Source organism: Trachemys scripta, chromosome 2, assembly GCF_013100865.1.
Source record: "Trachemys scripta elegans isolate TJP31775 chromosome 2, CAS_Tse_1.0, whole genome shotgun sequence".
Classification (NCBI taxonomy): Eukaryota; Metazoa; Chordata; order Testudines; family Emydidae; genus Trachemys; species Trachemys scripta.
Genome location: NC_048299.1, coordinates 92,493,688 through 92,511,930, shown reverse-complemented (window position 1 = coordinate 92,511,930; position 18,243 = coordinate 92,493,688). Strand labels below are relative to the sequence as shown.

The 18,243-nt window shown below is 40.1% G+C and overlaps 1 protein-coding gene across 3 annotated transcripts in view; it reads left to right on the top strand.

The window, feature by feature from the left end:
* The window catches only part of LOC117872614 (cytochrome c oxidase assembly factor 1 homolog), a 68,270-nt gene extending 50,316 nt beyond the window's left edge, over positions 1-17,954 (top strand). For 2 of the 3 annotated variants that reach the window (XM_034761264.1, XM_034761265.1), the window contains exons 3-7: positions 1,690-1,872; positions 7,256-7,357; positions 11,101-11,252; positions 13,617-13,693; positions 17,607-17,954. In XM_034761264.1, the coding sequence (XP_034617155.1) occupies positions 1,842-1,872; positions 7,256-7,357; positions 11,101-11,252; positions 13,617-13,693; positions 17,607-17,703 (459 nt within the window). In that variant the 5' untranslated portion in view covers positions 1,690-1,841 and the 3' untranslated portion in view covers positions 17,704-17,954. The remainder of the gene's footprint in view (positions 1-1,689; positions 1,873-7,255; positions 7,358-11,100; positions 11,253-13,616; positions 13,694-17,606) is intronic. The other variant, XM_034761266.1, reaches the window with a different exon arrangement.
* Positions 17,955-18,243: the final 289 nt, after the last annotated feature.

Here is an 18,243-nt window from a genome sequence, read left to right as displayed (position 1 = left end):
CCTGTTAAGCAATATTTTTCCTCTCATATTGACAGCACAAGATAGTTGCTCAAGTAACATAATCACTGTTTTCTTAAGTAAGTTTTCTATGGTAATTTGAGAGCTGTGCTTTGACTCCAGCTCTTGTTAGAGCCAATATGTGGCAGGGATGATTCACTGGTTCTGTGATAGACATACCTGGCAAGTTGGTATCTGTTCAGTTTTCATGGGCATTTAGGGAATTAAATTAGGAGTTTAGAACAGAAGGATTCTTTCAAAGTTTTGAGTATGGTTCTTGTGATATCACTCATGCTTGCAGAGAAACCAGGAAGTCTGCACCTTAGACTTCTCAGGTAAACATCTCAAATATTGTTAAAGTACACATACCAATTACATTTTTAAATCTGACTACAATGGGTACTTTCTTCCTGTTCTGAAATCTTACTCTTTAAATCTTTTGTAATTCACCTTTAAACACAAGAAGCTAATGTGTTTTTTTTTTTTTAAACAGAGGAATACAATTAGGACTGCTAATGACAGATTAGTAGGTATTAACCTATAATGCCATTCTCCAACAGCAAATATGGGTCACGCTACAGCTATAATTATTCTGCTTCTCCTGTAACACATCATGTTTTCAGGTCTTTAAGGTATATCCATATTGTTTCAATATGGGTGACTAGTAGATGCATTTATCTTCAGAAATGTCGACGGTGGACCCCCCTGCTCTAATCTGTACATAAGCCTTTCATCCTAGGATCTGAAAGCACTTTGTAAATTTAGAGATGGAACCTTTGTGTATCAGTAGGATTTGGGAGAAAAACCCAGAAGAATTTGGTTCTTTGGCTCCCTTGTCCCCATTGAGGTAAACAAAATCCATTTTACAGAAGGGTAACCTGGGGCGTGGCAAGACTAAGGAGGGAAGAAGGCACGGCAGTGAATGGAAAGGGGGATAGGTAGCACTGGAAGAAAGGAAAAGTCTGAGAAATGGGAGAAAGCCAATAAGGACAGAATAGAAGAGTAGTCTAGGGAGGGAGTAAATACATGCAGAATGGTGTGAATACAGAAAGCTGAGAGGAAAGAAAAGGAAAGCAGACATGCCAGTTGGTTGAGCCACATAACACACACATTCTCTAGACACATTTCCCTAGATGTGAAATATATCTGCAAGATTTGACAAGAGTGGGATGGGTGGCTATTATGAATTCTTAATAATTATGTTGGCTGCTCTAGTTTGTGTAGTTAATTAACTAGAGATAGAGGCAGAAAATAGACTAAAATTCACCAGAAACAGCACACAATCCTTTCACTGATAGGGGTCTATTTATCTCCCTGTTAGATGGACAGCTCCCTTGGAAGCATTTTCAGCTTCTATAGAAGAGTCTGTGGACTGATCCTGGTGAGAATATTTCAAAGTCAAGTCAGCATCTCTCTCTCTAAATGTCAAAATACTCCTCCTGAAATGGGATGGGGAAGAAATGATAATAATAATAATAATAATAAAACCCATCCCTTGTTACTCTTCATGTTGATTGTCTGTAAACTTAAGTGACTGTAAACTTAAACTCAAGGTAAATAACTTGTGCAACGGCTTCATTTGCATTTCAAAATGCACTAGCGCAATGTCAGTGAAGATATGTGGAAAACTGTGAATTAAAATATTACTGTTGAAACAGACCTATTGCATCTATTTATACTTCCCCTGTTTAGTGACAACACTGGGAAAGAAAGTATTTTGTGGGCATTATCAACAAACCATCTCTGAAGCCCTGTGTCTCCAGACATTTACTGGGAGAAAAACCAGATCAGACCCAGCTGCCTTGTACATACCAAACAACTCACTGTTTCGTCTTACAAGAGTCATGGACAGTTATTTCCATCTCATTCTTCTGGGTAAGCTGAATTTGTCAGTAACTGGTAAGAGTGAACTACGTGAGGAGATGTATGGTGTTTCCCAGCCATCTCCCTGATCTTCTGTGTCCTTCATACTTAAGTGACTTGTTTTCACAAAAGTTGAATCTGTAACCTGATCAAGTTTGAATTCAGACTTGCTGAATTGAAGAGGCAAAGGGGTTTTCAAAACAAAACAAAAAGCACATAGGACATAGCTTCAGCCTCCTGAATTTAGACACTCAGATCATACTTGGGCACCTAAATAAGTCACCTGATTTTCAGACACCAAATGCTTCAAATCTCAACATTTGGCCACAGAGAAAGCACAGGTGCCACTCTGCTCATTTAAAACAGCACTGTTTCCAAATATAAAAACCTCTGGCTGACTGGATTTATGGCACATCTATGCTTGAGTTCCACACAGGTATAGGGCCAATGAGCAGGTCAGAGAATTAATCAGCAATTATTACTTTAGGTTTTGTGCTGCTCCCTCAGTCTTCAGTATGATGGCTTCCATTATTATATTTGTATTGCAGTAGTTCCTGGAACCCCAGTCATGGATCAGAGCTCTACTGTGCTAGTATCTATATAAACATACTGCAAAAAGATAGCCCCTGCCCCCAAAGAACTGGGATTCCGAGTTTTGTCACTTCAGTGACTTTAATCTGAGACATGTACAAATAAGATGTTATACACACACATCACCTGGTGAAAGTGCCCTTTGTTTCACTGCTACTCTCTACCACACCTGTGGAGGAATGTTAGGCCAATTCAATGAGGATAGAAAGATAAGATCTTAAATAAATAATCAGAGAGGTGCATATATATCAGAGTCTAAAATCTAAACCGCCTCAAGTGTCAGGGACTCCCTGAAGCCAAACATCTTTCTCTCTAAAAGGTCCTCCAGCTCAGATTCAAAATAAGCCAAAGTCTCATAAGAACAGTAGCTTTTGAGAGAATTCCACCATTTGAGACAGCTGAAATGAACTTGTGCAATTGTCACCATTCTGGGCTTATTATATTTCAGTGCTATAGAACTCCAACCCTTAGTCGGTCTCAGCTTCAAACCGAACCATAACCACCACCTCCTCCTGAGCCTGTATCTTTACATTATGTTTTCACTGTGTGAAATAAAGTTGCCCAGCAACTGTGCTTTCAGACTGGTTCTCTGGTGAGAACCATACATCCATTCTTTTGATACTGTAGATTCAGTATTCTTTCATGTGCATTAATCTCAGCCTAGCTTGTCTCTTGATGTTAAAATTAAAGACTCTTCCTGCAAAGTAGTTCACTTCCTCCTTTTGTGTCAGTCTTCTTGGAACTTGTGCTTTTCAATAGCAATTGTGAAGAAATCTGCGCTTGTTTTTCACAAGCTGACTCACATGCCCTTTAGTGGTCTTCTTACCCTAGCTGTGAAGACCTCTTTATAGAAAATGGCTGGTAACAGGGGAGTAAAAATACTCATTGCCAATGTCCTAACTTCAGGATGCTGTGCTTATAGGGCCTGCTCAGATTCTCAGAAACTCATTGTTTCCCCCTTGTTACTGTTACTCCCTGTACTGTGAATGACATGTACATTCTCTCGCTTTCTGAGATTCCTTTATAGACCACAGGGTTCCCAGGTTGTTTGCTACTTTCCATAAAGCATGGCTCCCCCTCCCCCCCATTAATCTTAGCAAAAACCAGGTAGCTAGCAGAACTAGCATGACAATCCTGATGATTGGTCTTTGTTAATATTCATATCTTAATACATGTTTGGGAACCCAAAATCCTATTTCTCACTTGCATTTTATAGATCACACTTAAAAAGTCACCAGTTGTTGCTTGTTTAAGGGTGTAAAGTGTTTTGATGGGATCTTTTAACCCTATAGTTCACAGGTAGTCATCCTGATTAGGGAAAGGAAATTAACCCCTGGTGAATGAAATAATAAAATTTCATGGAAATGTACACCCTCGCCACTGAACAGAGGTACAGCAGGATGTAGTTTGCCCAACAAACAAGTCCCTGAATTGCTACTGAAAAGTTCTCTCCAAAAGCCCTCTTGCATGTGCATGCCTTGGTTGCACCATTCATCAGTTGACAACATGACAAGAAACTTACTGTCTAATACACTTATAGGGTAGATGGTAGCTGACTGAATTGTATTCTGCACCTGAGTAGTGGTGCAGAATTCCCCCAGGAGTAAAAAGAACTAGCTAGCTTTGGCCTTTTGAATCTCCTACTGTAATTTACTGTCCCAGGTATATATCATCACAGCAGACAAGATGTATGTGGGAGGATGGGTTAGAGTGCTACAGGCTAGGATTTGGGAAACCCTGCTCTCCCACAGGTCCTGTGCGACACGGCCAAATCTGTGTGCCTCAGTTTCCCATATGTAAAGTGGGGGAAGTAGCACTTCCCTACTTAGAGGGGTGTTGTGAGGATAAATCCATTAAAGATTGTGAAGTGTTTAGACACTCTGCCAATGGGGGGGCATATAAGTTCCTCAGATAGATGGTGTGATTGAGAGGGCTGCAGTAACTATTGAGTTCATAATTCACTCTTGCCAAACGGCATTTGTGAATCTCATCTTTTAAAAGACTAGTGAGATTTAAGCAGCTGAGCCTCTTGCTTCCTCGAAGTTCACAAAAGGGAAATGTTAATGTTTGTGTAGACTGCGACCTAGCAGAGACGTATAACTAGACCCACTGGATGTAAAGAAGGGTGAACATTATAGCAGGTGTATAAAATAAGTATCCCGTTAATTGACATGAATGCCTCTCTCTCTCCCCATCACACTTGTTTGAGAGTTGATCAGACTGTGATGCCTAATGAACCACAGACATTTTGGTTGCAAGTAGCAGATCCTTTGACTACAGCTCTTCGTTAGGTTTATGCAAGACTGATGTTTATTACCTATGATGCTTACTGGTGCTAGATTTCAGTGTCTTTCTGTTTTCCTCAGCAAGCTGTCGTCTGTGCCTAGTGGGCACAAACATTTGCGTACTATTACCTTGAATTTCATTGCAAGAAGAAAATTATGCCTGACACTTCTAGGCCACGGTTTTGAAAGGGACATAACAAATGCCTCAGGTCACAGCATGTTACACAATGATCAGCTTTCTAGATCAAAGACAGATTTTTTCTAAAATAGTGGTAGTGTTGGCCAGTTTACAGCTTTATTGTACGTCTGGTTGAGCAAACATCATAATAGGCTGATGGGAACAACTGGGCAACACACCACATTGACCATAATAAGAGATGTGAGTTACACAGACATACACCATGAGGTATTTCTTGCAGAAAATTGCATTAAGAAGTATATTTGGGAGAAGTTCTGCTTTTCCTTTCAGAAGAGTGTGTCCTTGTGAATCCTCTAGTACCACTTCTCAACAAGAAGAATTTTATTATTTCCATTCTTTGTGAGGTACTTGAGTAGCATGAGAGGTTGAGGGGAAAAGTGAGCAAGACTAGGGGAAAGATAGGTCAAGAAGAAGAAGAGATGGGGGTCACTTGTGCAGGCAGAGGAACTAGAGAAGGGTGGCAATGACAGGGGAAAAGGACAAGAGTTGAAGAGGGGAGTCAAAACCAACAAAAATCCATTGTCTCTTTGAAAGAGTCAGCAACAGCCTGCATGGGAAAGGTGGGGTAGACAGGGTTGGAGGATGGAGAGGCTGGGATTGCTCTCATGCTCTAATGGTCTGAGTGCAGACCTGGGGACTGTTCTCAGCTCTGAAACTGGTTCCTCATGGGGACTTCAAGTTACATGATCTTTCTGCCTTAGTTGCGTCATCTGTAAAATGGTGATCATACTTGCCTACTTAAGAGGGCTCTTCTGAAGATTTATATTATAGGAGGACTTGTAGAGCGCTGTGGCTATGAAAGTAATATGTAGTATTCTGATTTCAGGACAGTTCTTCCGCATAAGAAATTACTCTTCAACGTAGCGATCTAACTGGCAAAGACTACTTTAAAATGCTATGGTACAATGTAACAATACACAGTTAAAAGTTGTTTATGCACATTAGGCAATAGACAAAAGTGATATCTGGGTTAATTATTAAATTCCTCCTTTACCTCAGCTAGAAAATTTGAGGGGATAGGATAGGGAAATTCAGGCAAACAATCAATCTCTGAGGCAGGACAGGGAACATACCAGACATCATGCTGATGTCACACACTAGCGTGTAGCATTATGAGAAAGAGTTCTTTTGTTTGTCACTCCACCCTCTTAAACTATGGTTCCTCAGATGATGCAAGGTCTGACTAATGCATTCTTGGGGGATATGCTGACCATTTTCATAAGATGTATTAAGTGGCTTTGCCTTGATCATATTTCTGTAATTGGCTTTGTGCTATGCTTCATTAAACAGCTTTAGCTAAGCAATCTATTTGCAGAGTTTCAGCAGGGCAAAGGTTTGGGCTTGAAACCTTTAAGACCACTAATTTTATAACTTATCACAGCATCCAGTAGTAGTGCCCACACTAACTCCAGACATCTACACTCTTCAGTCAACAAGACTGCTTCACATTTGAAATGAGGTTCAGACTGTTTCCCCCGCAACAGTCCATTGTCCCGTTTTTGTGATGGAAACACTTTAGGAAACAGCTATTCAGATGCTTGTTTATGGCCCATCCTGCCACAACCTGCCTGAAGGAGTGAGCTGGGGAAGAGTGTTAGATAGGATTCTCCTGGCCATATGGTTTAGCAATACTCTTTGGTAGCCAAGCCATAGAACTTCTACTAGGTTGACTCTTTAGGAGGTAGTTGTTACTCTGCTGTGTCATTCAGACAGATACAACAACCATGACTCATCAAATGGGCAGGATGGTAAAGGAAAAGGATTAGAGAAGAATAGGATTGCAAGAATCTTCCTGTTTACCAGTGGCTTAAAAAAAAACCCAACAAACTCAAATCTCAGCAACATTATGTTTACTGGCAGTGATGTAGCTTGGCTCTGTAGCTTAAGACTTCTGGCCAAATTGACTCCGGTGCAAGCATATTTACTTTAGTGGAGTTACACTAGGGATAAATCTGGCCTCTCAAGCCTGAATACTTGCACTGTGTTACTGAGTATGTATGGTAAGCCTTGAGAACAATATGCTGTGTTTCTGGCCATCAGCCACACCAGGGAGGTCATTTTCTTCTTGGCAATTAGTGAAGTGGTGGCATCGCAAAAGGAAGTGAATAAACATATTCTATCCTGTTTAGGTGCCCAGTTCTCATCACAGATTTCCTCTGGATGTACTGTGGGGCCCCAGAGAGAGCTTGATTGCTACATGCAGTGATTTCATTCCGGCTTATTTTGCTGGGATATTGAAAGAACTTTGCAAAAAAAAAAAAAAAAAATCTTAGTTTTCCTCATACAATAAATGTGTGTCTCTCTTTTTTTCTCTTCCTAGGGAGAAAAATGCCAGCCTCTTTAAGAAAACTACAGCAAATGGCTATTTATCTGGGGCTGTTAAGTGGTGGGGGATGTGCTATGATGTATTATCTTATGCAAAGTAAGTCCTGTTGCTATTAGCAACCTTATTTCTGCCCTCTCCACATCATTCCCCTTTGTACAGTTGACAAATAAGAATAGTTCAGATTCTGATAAACATGGATTGGAGGGAACAGCAGCAGAGCTTAAAGATTTTATTAATCACACCTGCCAATTCAATGTCCCTTATTTTGTAGGCTAGGCTTTATTTAATTCCAATACTGGTTCTCTCTGAAACATGGTTACTTTAGTCTCAAAAGGATTTATTTAAAAACAGATGAAGGTTTCTATTCTCAATTGGATTTTAAAAATGGTTGTTGTTGGGAAATGCAGGAGAAGGGGCAGGGGAACACCACTTAAATAGGGAAATGTGAACCGTTAGAATTCTGGTCAGTTTGTAATACATCCAGTTTATGGTGCTGTTCCCTCAAAATGGATCTACTTGCTTAATTGGCCGGGAATTATTAATGTTATTAGTTCAAGCAATTGATTTTCTTTTTTAGTGACTTCCAGACATTTAATAGTCCTGAAGCAACAGGCTTTGTTTCTATTTATTAGAATGCTCTAGTCCTGGGGGTCTCATGCCTTTCCCTTGTACAATAGAACCTCAGAGTTCTGAACACCTCAGAATTGGAGGTTGTTTGTAACTCTGAACAAAAGGTTATGGTTTTTCTTTCAAAAGTTTACAACTGAACATTGACTTAATACAGCTTTGAAACTTTACATGCAGAAGAAAAATGCTGCTTTTAAACAATCTTAATTTAAATGAAACAAGCACAGAAACAGTTTCCTTACCTTGTGAGTTTTTTAAAATTTTCCTTTTTTTATAGTAGTTTACATTTAACACAATACTGTACTGTATTTCCCTTTTTTTGGTCTCTGCTGCTGCCTGATTGTGTACTTCCAGTTCCAAATGAGGTGTGTAGTTGACTGGTCCGCTCGTAATTCTGAGGTTCTACTGTAGTTACTATCAGTTTATATTGCTTTTTGCCTAGCCTTGTACTTGAGGTCATTTGCAGGAAGGGTGGCCAAACTCCTTTCTGAAGCCCTCAGTAGTTGTGAAATCTTCCCTTCATTTGACATATTTTAATAACAAATTGGACAACATTGGAAAGCCAACTTGTACTTCAGACAACTCATGCACTTGAGTTCTGAATTGCAGCTGAGGCAGACTGATAAGCCCGACATGTTTTAAAATAGAGAGGATTTTACAGGGATATTAGCATTTTCTCTTAACGTCCCTTGACATAGATTTACTTTCTCCTTTCCCAAATCATTTAGCTAACAATCCACTTAATTTATGTGGCTATTGATCATCATTAAAACCATTGTCTGGTGAAATGTTCAAGTGAAATATGCATAGCCTATTAAGGACCATTGCTTTGGTGTGATGTTGATAGCCACATAATGTTTTTGATATTTTGATTACAGGCCAATTGGGCTTTTAATCACTAAAGTACAGCCTTTAATGAGAGTTACCCTCTTTGTTAGCATCAAACAGAAACAGAAGCTACTATTTGACTCGCAAGCTAATACAGTTTCATATCTCTAACCTTAAAGGCTTGTTAACCCAGGAGAACTAAGCACCAGTGCCAATCATGTGGATTCAATGAAGTTCTGGTTCCCCTTCCTCATCTTCATGTGTACAGCCAAGATGACTGAAGCGTAAGGAAGTCCTGGGACTTCCTCCATGTTGTACATTGAATAGCTGAGTAGCATTTGAATCTAGGATCCTCTGACTTCTCCCTTTGCTGTACCCAGTGGTTTACATCACTTCCTTATATATCTGTTACATATAACTATTCCTGTTCTGGACCTTTTCTACAAAGATTCTCTTTGCTTTGTCAGAGCCCCGAAGACAGTGCCAGGGAGAAAACAACCCAACCAGGCTTCCACTGCTCCCACCATTTAAGTTTTGTGTCATGCTGAAATAGTTTCAGACACAATAATTGAGAAGCTTTTTGTCACTACAAACCACTGAGCTCCAATTTCAGGCTCTCTGTGAGGAGATAAACAGTAGTCCTTATAGCCCACTGTTGTGCCCTTTAGAAACCCCTGCTCTGGGTTCATGCTATAGATATCTAAGTTCACACCCATTAAGGCATTTATGTTAATACTTCAGGCAAGATAGTCATAAGATACCACTGTCTACTGTGCACAGCTGAGAAGCAGGGTGAAGGGGGACTGGCTGCAGCTTCCTGATTCAGTCTGCTTCTATGCTGGGAATGCCCCCTAAGTATTGAAAGCAGCCTGGCTGACTGCTATCCATGGCCCTCAGAGGCTGTCATCCCTCAGAAAATGGCCAGCTGCAGCCCTCATTAGTGGCTAGGGAGAACTTGGGCTAGAAACCAACAAAACTGCCTCTGTCAACTGGGGACAGCCTCCAACCCCGTTGCACTCCCAGAGCAATATAAAGATGTGGACAAACAAAAGATTTGGGTCCTCTGTTTTAAATCTAAGGTAGGAACTAGATATTCAGGGTGGGATTTTCAAAAGTATTTGGTGTTAGCCTAACCCTAACCCTCTTCTCATTAAAGTCAGTGGGAATGAAGCTAGGCCAGTGCTGAGAACATCTGAAAATCCCACTCTCAGCATGCACAGCTTGAAAAGTTTGCTTCAAGATTTTTCTAGCACTAAAAGGCCCACTAGTTCCCTCCTCCTCCCCCCCCCCCCCCACCCTGACAACTCTATTTTATACATTGGTCACCACTGAAAAGAATATTTTCCAGTTTTCACCTCAGCTGCCACACTATTTCGCTGTATTTCCTTGCTGTGATACTTCACATACTGTGATGTAGTAACTGGGAGCACGTTGACTTTAATGGTGATAACTGTATATGATTCATGATATCCTTTTAAAATTAATGTTTCCTCCACTTGTGTTATAGGATTAGGCAAGGTTTAAGCAAAAGTCCCTAAAGCTAAAATACAAGGTTCTGTAGTAGCAGCTGCTACTGCCATCCTAGAGTAATGTAAGAAGTTCTCTCAGTTCCTACATGTTTTCCAGAATTCCCTTTAAAGTTTAGAATCCATTCAGAATGTTGTTGAATGCACCTCCTACTGCTCTACAAGTGTCAGAGAAGCATGGAAGCTTGCCCATAATGCCACTCTTACGTGTACAGGACATTTGAAAGGTCTTAAATCCAGGGCCTATTTCACCTAAATTTGCTACAGAACAACACTTTCCTTCTGCTGCGACGTTTCTGATTTAGGGGGTTGGGATCATCTTTAGTCAGTAGTTGTCCATCTAGTTGTTTTCCCCACATTTAGAATTGTTTGCGGTCACCACTGAAACGGGTGGTAGTGCAGACTTGGGATTCTCTTTTTGGCAATCCACAAATGTAAAAGTCTCAGATTTTGGAATCATGTCTGGTATCTCATGGCTGGTTATTACTATTTATAGTGTTGAATTATTTTTCTGGAGGGTTTTCTGTGTGCATATTTTATTATATATATAAAAAAAATGGGGGGTGCGGGGCAGGAGAATGTCTTCTCTTTTATTTGAAGTGTTGTTATAACCGTGTTGGTCCGATATAGGAGAGATGAGGTGGGTGAGGTAATAACTTTCATTAGATCAACTTCTGTTGGTGAAAGACGAGCTTTCGAGCTACACCGAGTTCTTCAAGTTATAGCTCAAAAGCTCATGTCTTTCACCAACAGAAGTTGGTTTAAAAAAAAAAAAAAAGTATCTTAGGTCTCCTTTTATTTGTTTTTTTTCAACCCCATATTGACTTCCTTCCACAATGGTCTGTTTCTTTGATCTAGAAAGTTTTGCCAGGACACAGTATTATCAGCTGGCTATTGAGCAGCTTAAGAATGACCCTGTAGCCTTGGAGGCACTGGGGGCCCCCCCTCTTAAAGTTCACAACATCAGACTGACAGACAAGAGTAATCGCGTTGACATGGCCAGAGCACAGGTAAGAGCAGTGAGCCTGCCTGCCAGTGAAACAGGACTCTGAAAGATGGATTTTAAGTGTATAGTAATGATGGGGAGGAGAGTGAGGAGGAGATTTTTCAAAGGTGACTAAGTGATTTAGGCGCACAGGCCCCATAGATGAGTGTTCATTGCCCACTTAGGGTGAAACTTTCAAAGGCATTTAAGTCTCTTGATTTGAAATATGGTAGAGGAGTGAATAGCAAGAATTACTCCTCCATGTTGTGCTAATTAGTTTCATACAGGAAAGAAATGGTGTGTGCACCCACTGATGCTTCTTTATGCTGTATAAAAGGTTCGCCATCCCCACCCAAAAGGATTTTTTTCTGCTTGTTTTTTATTTTTACATAAGGCCTTGCCTATCTTGGGGTTTTTAGCTACTGGAATAGCTATGCCACTAAAAAAAGCCAGAGGATACAATTTTCAAAAGCAGTTGCGTCACTTAGGCATTTAAGACCAATTGACTTTCAATGTAGCTTGTGTACATAAGTCACTGAGGGTGCTTTTGAAAAGGTTAGTCCTGGTGTGGATGTGTTGCACAACTGTAAAGTGTGATTAGCTCCAGCACAGCTTGCACTAGTTTGAAGCAGAGTGAAGCCAGACTGATAAAGGTCACTTTTTATGCTGTGTCTGCACTAGGGCTTTGTATCAGTGGAGATCAGTGGCTCTTAACCTTTTCAAACCATTGTACCCCTTTCAGGAGTCCAATTTGTCCTGCGTACCGCCACGTTTCTCCCGACTTAAAAACTACTTGCTTACAAAATCAGATATAAAAATACAAAAGTGTCACAGTACACAGTTACTGAAAAATTGATTACTGTCTCATTTTTACCATATTATAAAATAAATCAATTGGAATATAAATATTGTACTTACATTTCAGTGTGTAGGATATAGAACAGTATAAACAAGTCGTATGAAATTTTAGTTTGAACTGACTTCACTAGTGCTTTTTATGCAGTCGGGTGTAAAACTAGGCAAATCTCTAAATGAGCTCATGTACCCCCTGGAAGACCTCCACATACCCCCAGGGGTACATGTACCCCTGGTTGAGAACCACTGGTGTAGATAGCCAGTGGCTTTTTAAAAACAACAACAAAAAACCGAAGGTCAAGGGTATTTAGTCTGGTCTTCCCTGCTTTTGCTAGAGGTTTCAGATGCATCCGGAGAGTTTTCAAAGCCATTAATGAAAGGAGCACAGGGTTTTGAATCTTTGACAAATATCTTCTTCCAGCTGGCTGTAGGGCATTTGAGTTAAAGGTGTTAACCAAGAAAATAAAAAGCAGCAAGTTTTAAACAGACTGAATAAAATTCACTTTCCCTTTCAATTAAATCAGGATCCTGTTGCATGATATCTGTAATGTTATGAATTTCCTAGTTCTCCAGTTGCCCTTAGAGTCTTCCAGGCAAGAGCTGAATTTCCAATATAAAAAGCATAGACAAAAAATGTCAAGCTTCCTTTATATAGATCAGAAGTGGGGATCCACCAACCTCCAATTCATTTTTTCCTTTGTAAGTCACCTTTAAGAATGTTACAAAGATTGAAATGTCTCAGGATGAAGTCACATTTCATTCCTTTGACCAACCAACTGCTTTTTTATCCACCATGTCACTCAGTGCCCTCTATGATGAGGAGCATTATTTCATCAGAGATATGAAACCAGTGAATGATCTTTCATCAGCCAGAGTGGGTTGCTACAGCGTGGTCCAGGGCTATTGTACCAGCTCCAGAGCATGCCCAACTCCTGCCAGCTAGACCTGCTTGAGAAGGCTTGGTGATGTCATTTTTGATGGTCTATCAAGAATAGACAAAGCATATTTATTTTCTTCAGCCATGCTGAATGTTTTAGCAGAATGCAATACTGCAGCCGTAGCCTAATTTATTAAATTACAGTATTTTAATGGTAGAATTTTCAAAGCTGCTGCAGGATTTTACTATCTAATTCCCATTAATTTAATGAAGGGTAGCTTTGACCATCCCAGCCTTCGTGCCTGTATTTGTTATAATAAACTCTTATGTAATACTTGTCATCCATAGATCTCCTAGAGCTTTGCAAAGAAAGGGTGTTAGTTCAAATATTTCAGAGAGTAAGTGACTTTCTTTATACGGCTGCAGTCATAACATAGAACATGCTTTTAACATCGATTTGTGTATGACAAAATTGATACACTCACACCCCATTAAAAAAGTTTAATGAAACTCTCTAAAGTGCTGAAAAGCTGAAGTATCCATGTTAAAATTGTGGGAGTGATTCAGTTTTATCTTATTGACTAAGGAAGGAATAAAACATTCATTTCACTAACAGCAGCCATTGAAAGTGTTCAACTAACTTTTATATATCTGCAGTTAAAGATACCAGTATCTGGAACAAAATCAGCTGGATATCTCCATACCAATTCAGTAAAAGACCTCTCCCTTAACTGGTGAGTATGAATAAAAGGCTACTCTGTGGAGTGTTCAGGGTAGGAGGAGAATCAGGGGCAGCAGGGCCAGATTTTTGGTTTATAGTCATCAAAATGGCTGAGATTATAGAAATAAGAAATCTGCCTTTGAAGAGCTTATGAAATATTGTGTTCACATGCTGTCATTATGGAAGTGACAATATCTATTAACTAATTTACATTTCTTATCCGCAGAATACAAAAGGATGAGGACATTAGACTGAGAACTTTGTGCTGAAAACGGTCCTCTATTAACTGTAACCCAGTATAACTGGAGTACATAATTGGCCCCCTGAGTCTAATTTACCCCCTTTTTCTCCCCCTTCACAGAAAAAGAAAAATGCTAAGATAGTTGGGCACCAGGTTTAACACTGATTGTCCTTAGTTATTTTAACAGGCCTGTGATATCTTCTGCTGTTCTCAGACCACAGCAATGCCATGACGCGATGGGTATGTCTACACTGCAGCTGGGAGTGAGCCTTCCACCACTGGTAAACAGACTTGTGCTAGTGGAGCTCAAGTTAGTGCGCTAAAAACAGCCCTGTGAGCACTGCGGCTCGCCACCTGAGTTTAGACCCAGAGGGTCAAGTGGGTTTGAGAGCCAGAGCTGCCACTTGAGTGGCAATGTCCACTGTGCTAGTTTTAGCGTGGTAACTTGAGCCCCGCTACCAGGAGTATGTTTAGCAGGGTTGGGAGGCTCCATCCTAGGGGCAGCACAGACGTACCCAGTGAGGTAAGCTAAGGATTGTCTCATTTTCTTCAAGTACCTGGCTAATATGGTCTCTCTTTGTTCAAAGAAAGGCTGTATTGGGGTGAAATGGAAATTTCTTTGTACTCCAAGATACTAATCTGTGTTGTGGATGTGGGGCTTTCAGTATTAAACCCAGACCCCCTCTTTCTCAAGGCCAAACTGATTTCCAGAACTGAGAGAATAATTAGGAACCAATAATTTATTCAGCAAGTTTGATCTCTATTGCGGATTGAAGAATTTCTGAACAATCTACAGTTTCCACATCTATTTGTTCTTGAAAGTCGGTACAAAACATTTGTTAGTTCAGTTTTCCCTGTGTCTTGTGGTTAGATCTCCAAAACCAAAGCAGTTTTGCTTAGTTGCACCTGGCACTATGGAATTGTCTCTGTTACATAATTAGATAAGACTTACCAAGAGTAGTTGAAAATTCTTGTGGAAACCAAATTTAAAATTCAGTGGTTAGGGTACTAACCTAGCCTAGCACTTGGGAGACCTGGGCTTAAATCTCCGCTCTGCCACGACCTACCTACAGGTGACCTTGGGTAGGTCACTTAGTCCCTGTGTGCCTCAGTTCCCCATCTGTAAAAAGGAGATAATAGTACCTGCGTATCAGATAGTAGGTGAATGGGGCCATACAAGTACGTAAGGGCTTATCTAGACAGTTAGTGCGTAGCAAGCTGGGGTGTAAATCTACAGCACGCTAACTGTCCACGTGGACCCTGATTCTGCACTTTGATCTGGGGAACTTTTAGTGCGCAGTAGCAGAGTCCACACAGACAGTGTGTGGCATGCTGCTGCGACAGACATTTACACTCCAGTTTGCCGTACACTCACTGTTCGTCTTGACAAGTTCTAAGATAAATTTCAAGTTCACTCTCCAAACATACCCCAGTGCAAACTTAAAATATATTTCCCAGAAACATTCATGCCAGTAAAAAGAAGAACAGGAGTACTTGTGGCACCTTAGAGACTAACAAATTTATTAGAGCATAAGCTTTCGTGGGCTACTGCCCACTTCTTCGGATGCATATAGAATGGAACATATAATGAGGAGATATATATACACACATACAGAGAGCATGAACAGGTGGGAGTTGTGAGCATACTTACTTATCAAACTGTCTGTACTGGGCTATCTTGATTATCACTTCAAAAGTTTTTTTTCCTCTTAATTGGCCTCTCAGAGTTGGTAAGACAACTCCCACCTGTTTATGCTCTCTGTATGTGTGTATATATATCTCCTCAATATATGTTCCATTCTATATGCATCCAAAGAAGTGGGCTGTAGTCCACGAAAGCTTATGCTCTAATAAATTTGTTTCTCTAAGGTGCCACAAGTACTCCTGTTCTTCTTTTTGCGGATACAGACTAACACGGCTGCTACTCTGAAACCTGTCATTCATGCCAGTAAAATTTCATCACGCAAGTATTTGGCCACATTTGTGCCAAGCAAATGGTAGCAATATAGTTGGTTCCTGACAGTTCCATTTTGTAATAGATGAGACATGAATGTGTCCTTGAACCAGATCACAGTGATTCAAACACAGGTGCTCCATAAAACAAAACAGCATAAGCCATTGTTGGGAATAGCTATATTATACTTGAGTTATCTGACATGGTTCTTGATAATGGGCAGACAGTCTAGAATCTAGAAAGAGAAACAGCAATGACAAGACACTGAAGGTCAAATTTTCAAAAGTGACTTAGATTCCTAAGTCATATTTTAAAAAATGACAGACACATAAGAGCTTAGATCACTTCTAAAGAAGAAACTTAGGCCCCAGTGTCTAAAGTCACTTTTGAAAATAGGAGTATTTGAAAATTGGACCTGGAGTGACCAGACTATAGATTCATCATACAAAGGTGCAGCAACCTAATTGTATTACGGTATGTGTGGGATTTTTAAAAGTGATCAGCATTGGCCTGACACTACTCCTCTCACTTAAGTTAATGGCTACTGCTGACTGGAGCTGCTCAGGAACTTTGATAGAATGTTTTTCAGAAAATGCTGATGGATTGAAACCAAAACGGTCTGCAGAAATGTTATCTGTTTACCTAATTTACTGTTGTTCTAGTTTTCATCAGAAAGGTTTCTCAGCCCTAGGATGGAATTTCTGATAAAACCCAGAGAGAGTGAACAATCCCCTATAGCCGGCAGCCCAATGGTTAGGCCACTTGAAGCTGGGTCTTCCACATCCACGCAAGTCCCTGCTGCCTGATTCATCCCAAGATGAGTGCTCTAACCTCCTGGCTATTCTGGGTTTTTTTCTTTCTCTGTCAAAATTTTGAAAGGTCTTTTTGTTCTGTTCTGCATCAGAATGGAAACAAATTCTGAAACTTCACATATTTTTCACAAAATGGAGTTCTTGTTTTCTGGACAGCCCTGCTACTTCAATGGGCACAGTTAGGCCAATGGAGGCATGAGGGTCTGCTTGGTGCAGGCCCATGGACATGGCTTTGCATTCTCCAGTCAAGCGCGCACAGGTGGGTGTGCTTCCTACAGTGGAGCACCCATAGGGACGTATACTTGAAGGAGAAAAAGTTATTTGTAGCTGGCAGATTAACATTGATAGTCCTCTCAGAAAGTGGGCTTGGAGCAGAACTTTGAAGAGCAGAGGGTACACCTTTGCGTATCCCAGAAGTACAGCTTTCTTTCTCTAAATGGAGTCATTTTATTCTCTTTGCATACTTGCCTCCTCCTATGAGCTTCTATACTTGTATCAACAATCACATTCAGTAACAATGTGGTGTCAAAGCCTCCCTAACTAAGATAATTCTTTAGCAATGTGATCTAGATCCAATACCAGAGATTAGCGAAGGACTACCTAATTGCAGTCTTGATAGGCAGAAGTGGCTGATTGTAAAAGGAAAAAGACAAGTTATTTAAAAAAAATTTTTTTTTAAATCACACGCCAATCACCCTGTCAGGATTTTATTGGTGTTGCAGAACCATGATATGTAGTTTCTTGGTCCGTTAAGCCATCAAGGAAAGTGTCTTTAGAGGTTTGCATCTGAAAACCTTTTTAAAGCCACTTTAAATTACACTAAATGATTTGGTTCTTGCTGTCTAGTGTTTTTATACTTGACATCACCACAGTATGAAATTGGTCAATTAAAGTCAAATGTTCTTTTGGTTTGTATCAGCTGGTGTCTCCGAGATGTCACCTTGCAACTCAGGGATGGTCAGAATATTCCAGTGTATCATTCGTGTGTGGAGAGCACCAACACACAGGAGGGGTGAAAAAGAAAGACAGCTGCTTTGCACATCCTGTCACTTGAGGATCTATTGATTGGTTGCATATTACTGTGTACATTCAGCATTGTCACAAATGGACAATTTCAGTTAAGTGGACAATCTTACAGTCCAATTATTTCTCTAGCACTGAGCTCAGTGTTGGTATTGTTAATTTCATTCTTTTTTATTTGTGTGTATGGCAGAAACCCAAAATAAAGATTTTACAGTACTATTACTGTTCCAGAGTATCACATTGTTATATCTTGTATGTGCTGCTATGATTTTTTTTCTTGCTGGTAAATTGCATTTCTTTATGATTATGAACCTCAAATCTGGGCAGCTGATTTGCTTTCTAAGTCTAGGTGACTAGTCAAATTTTCAGATAAACCAAATAATAGGTGGTTTTCCCTTTTTAGGTGACGTAAGTCAGTGGCCAAACCTTCACTGAACTATCTTTACAAGGAAAGACAACGAGACCTAGGTTGGAGAGAGAAATCACTATTATATGATTTACTAAAAATGAAATATGACTTGCAATTTAAAAAA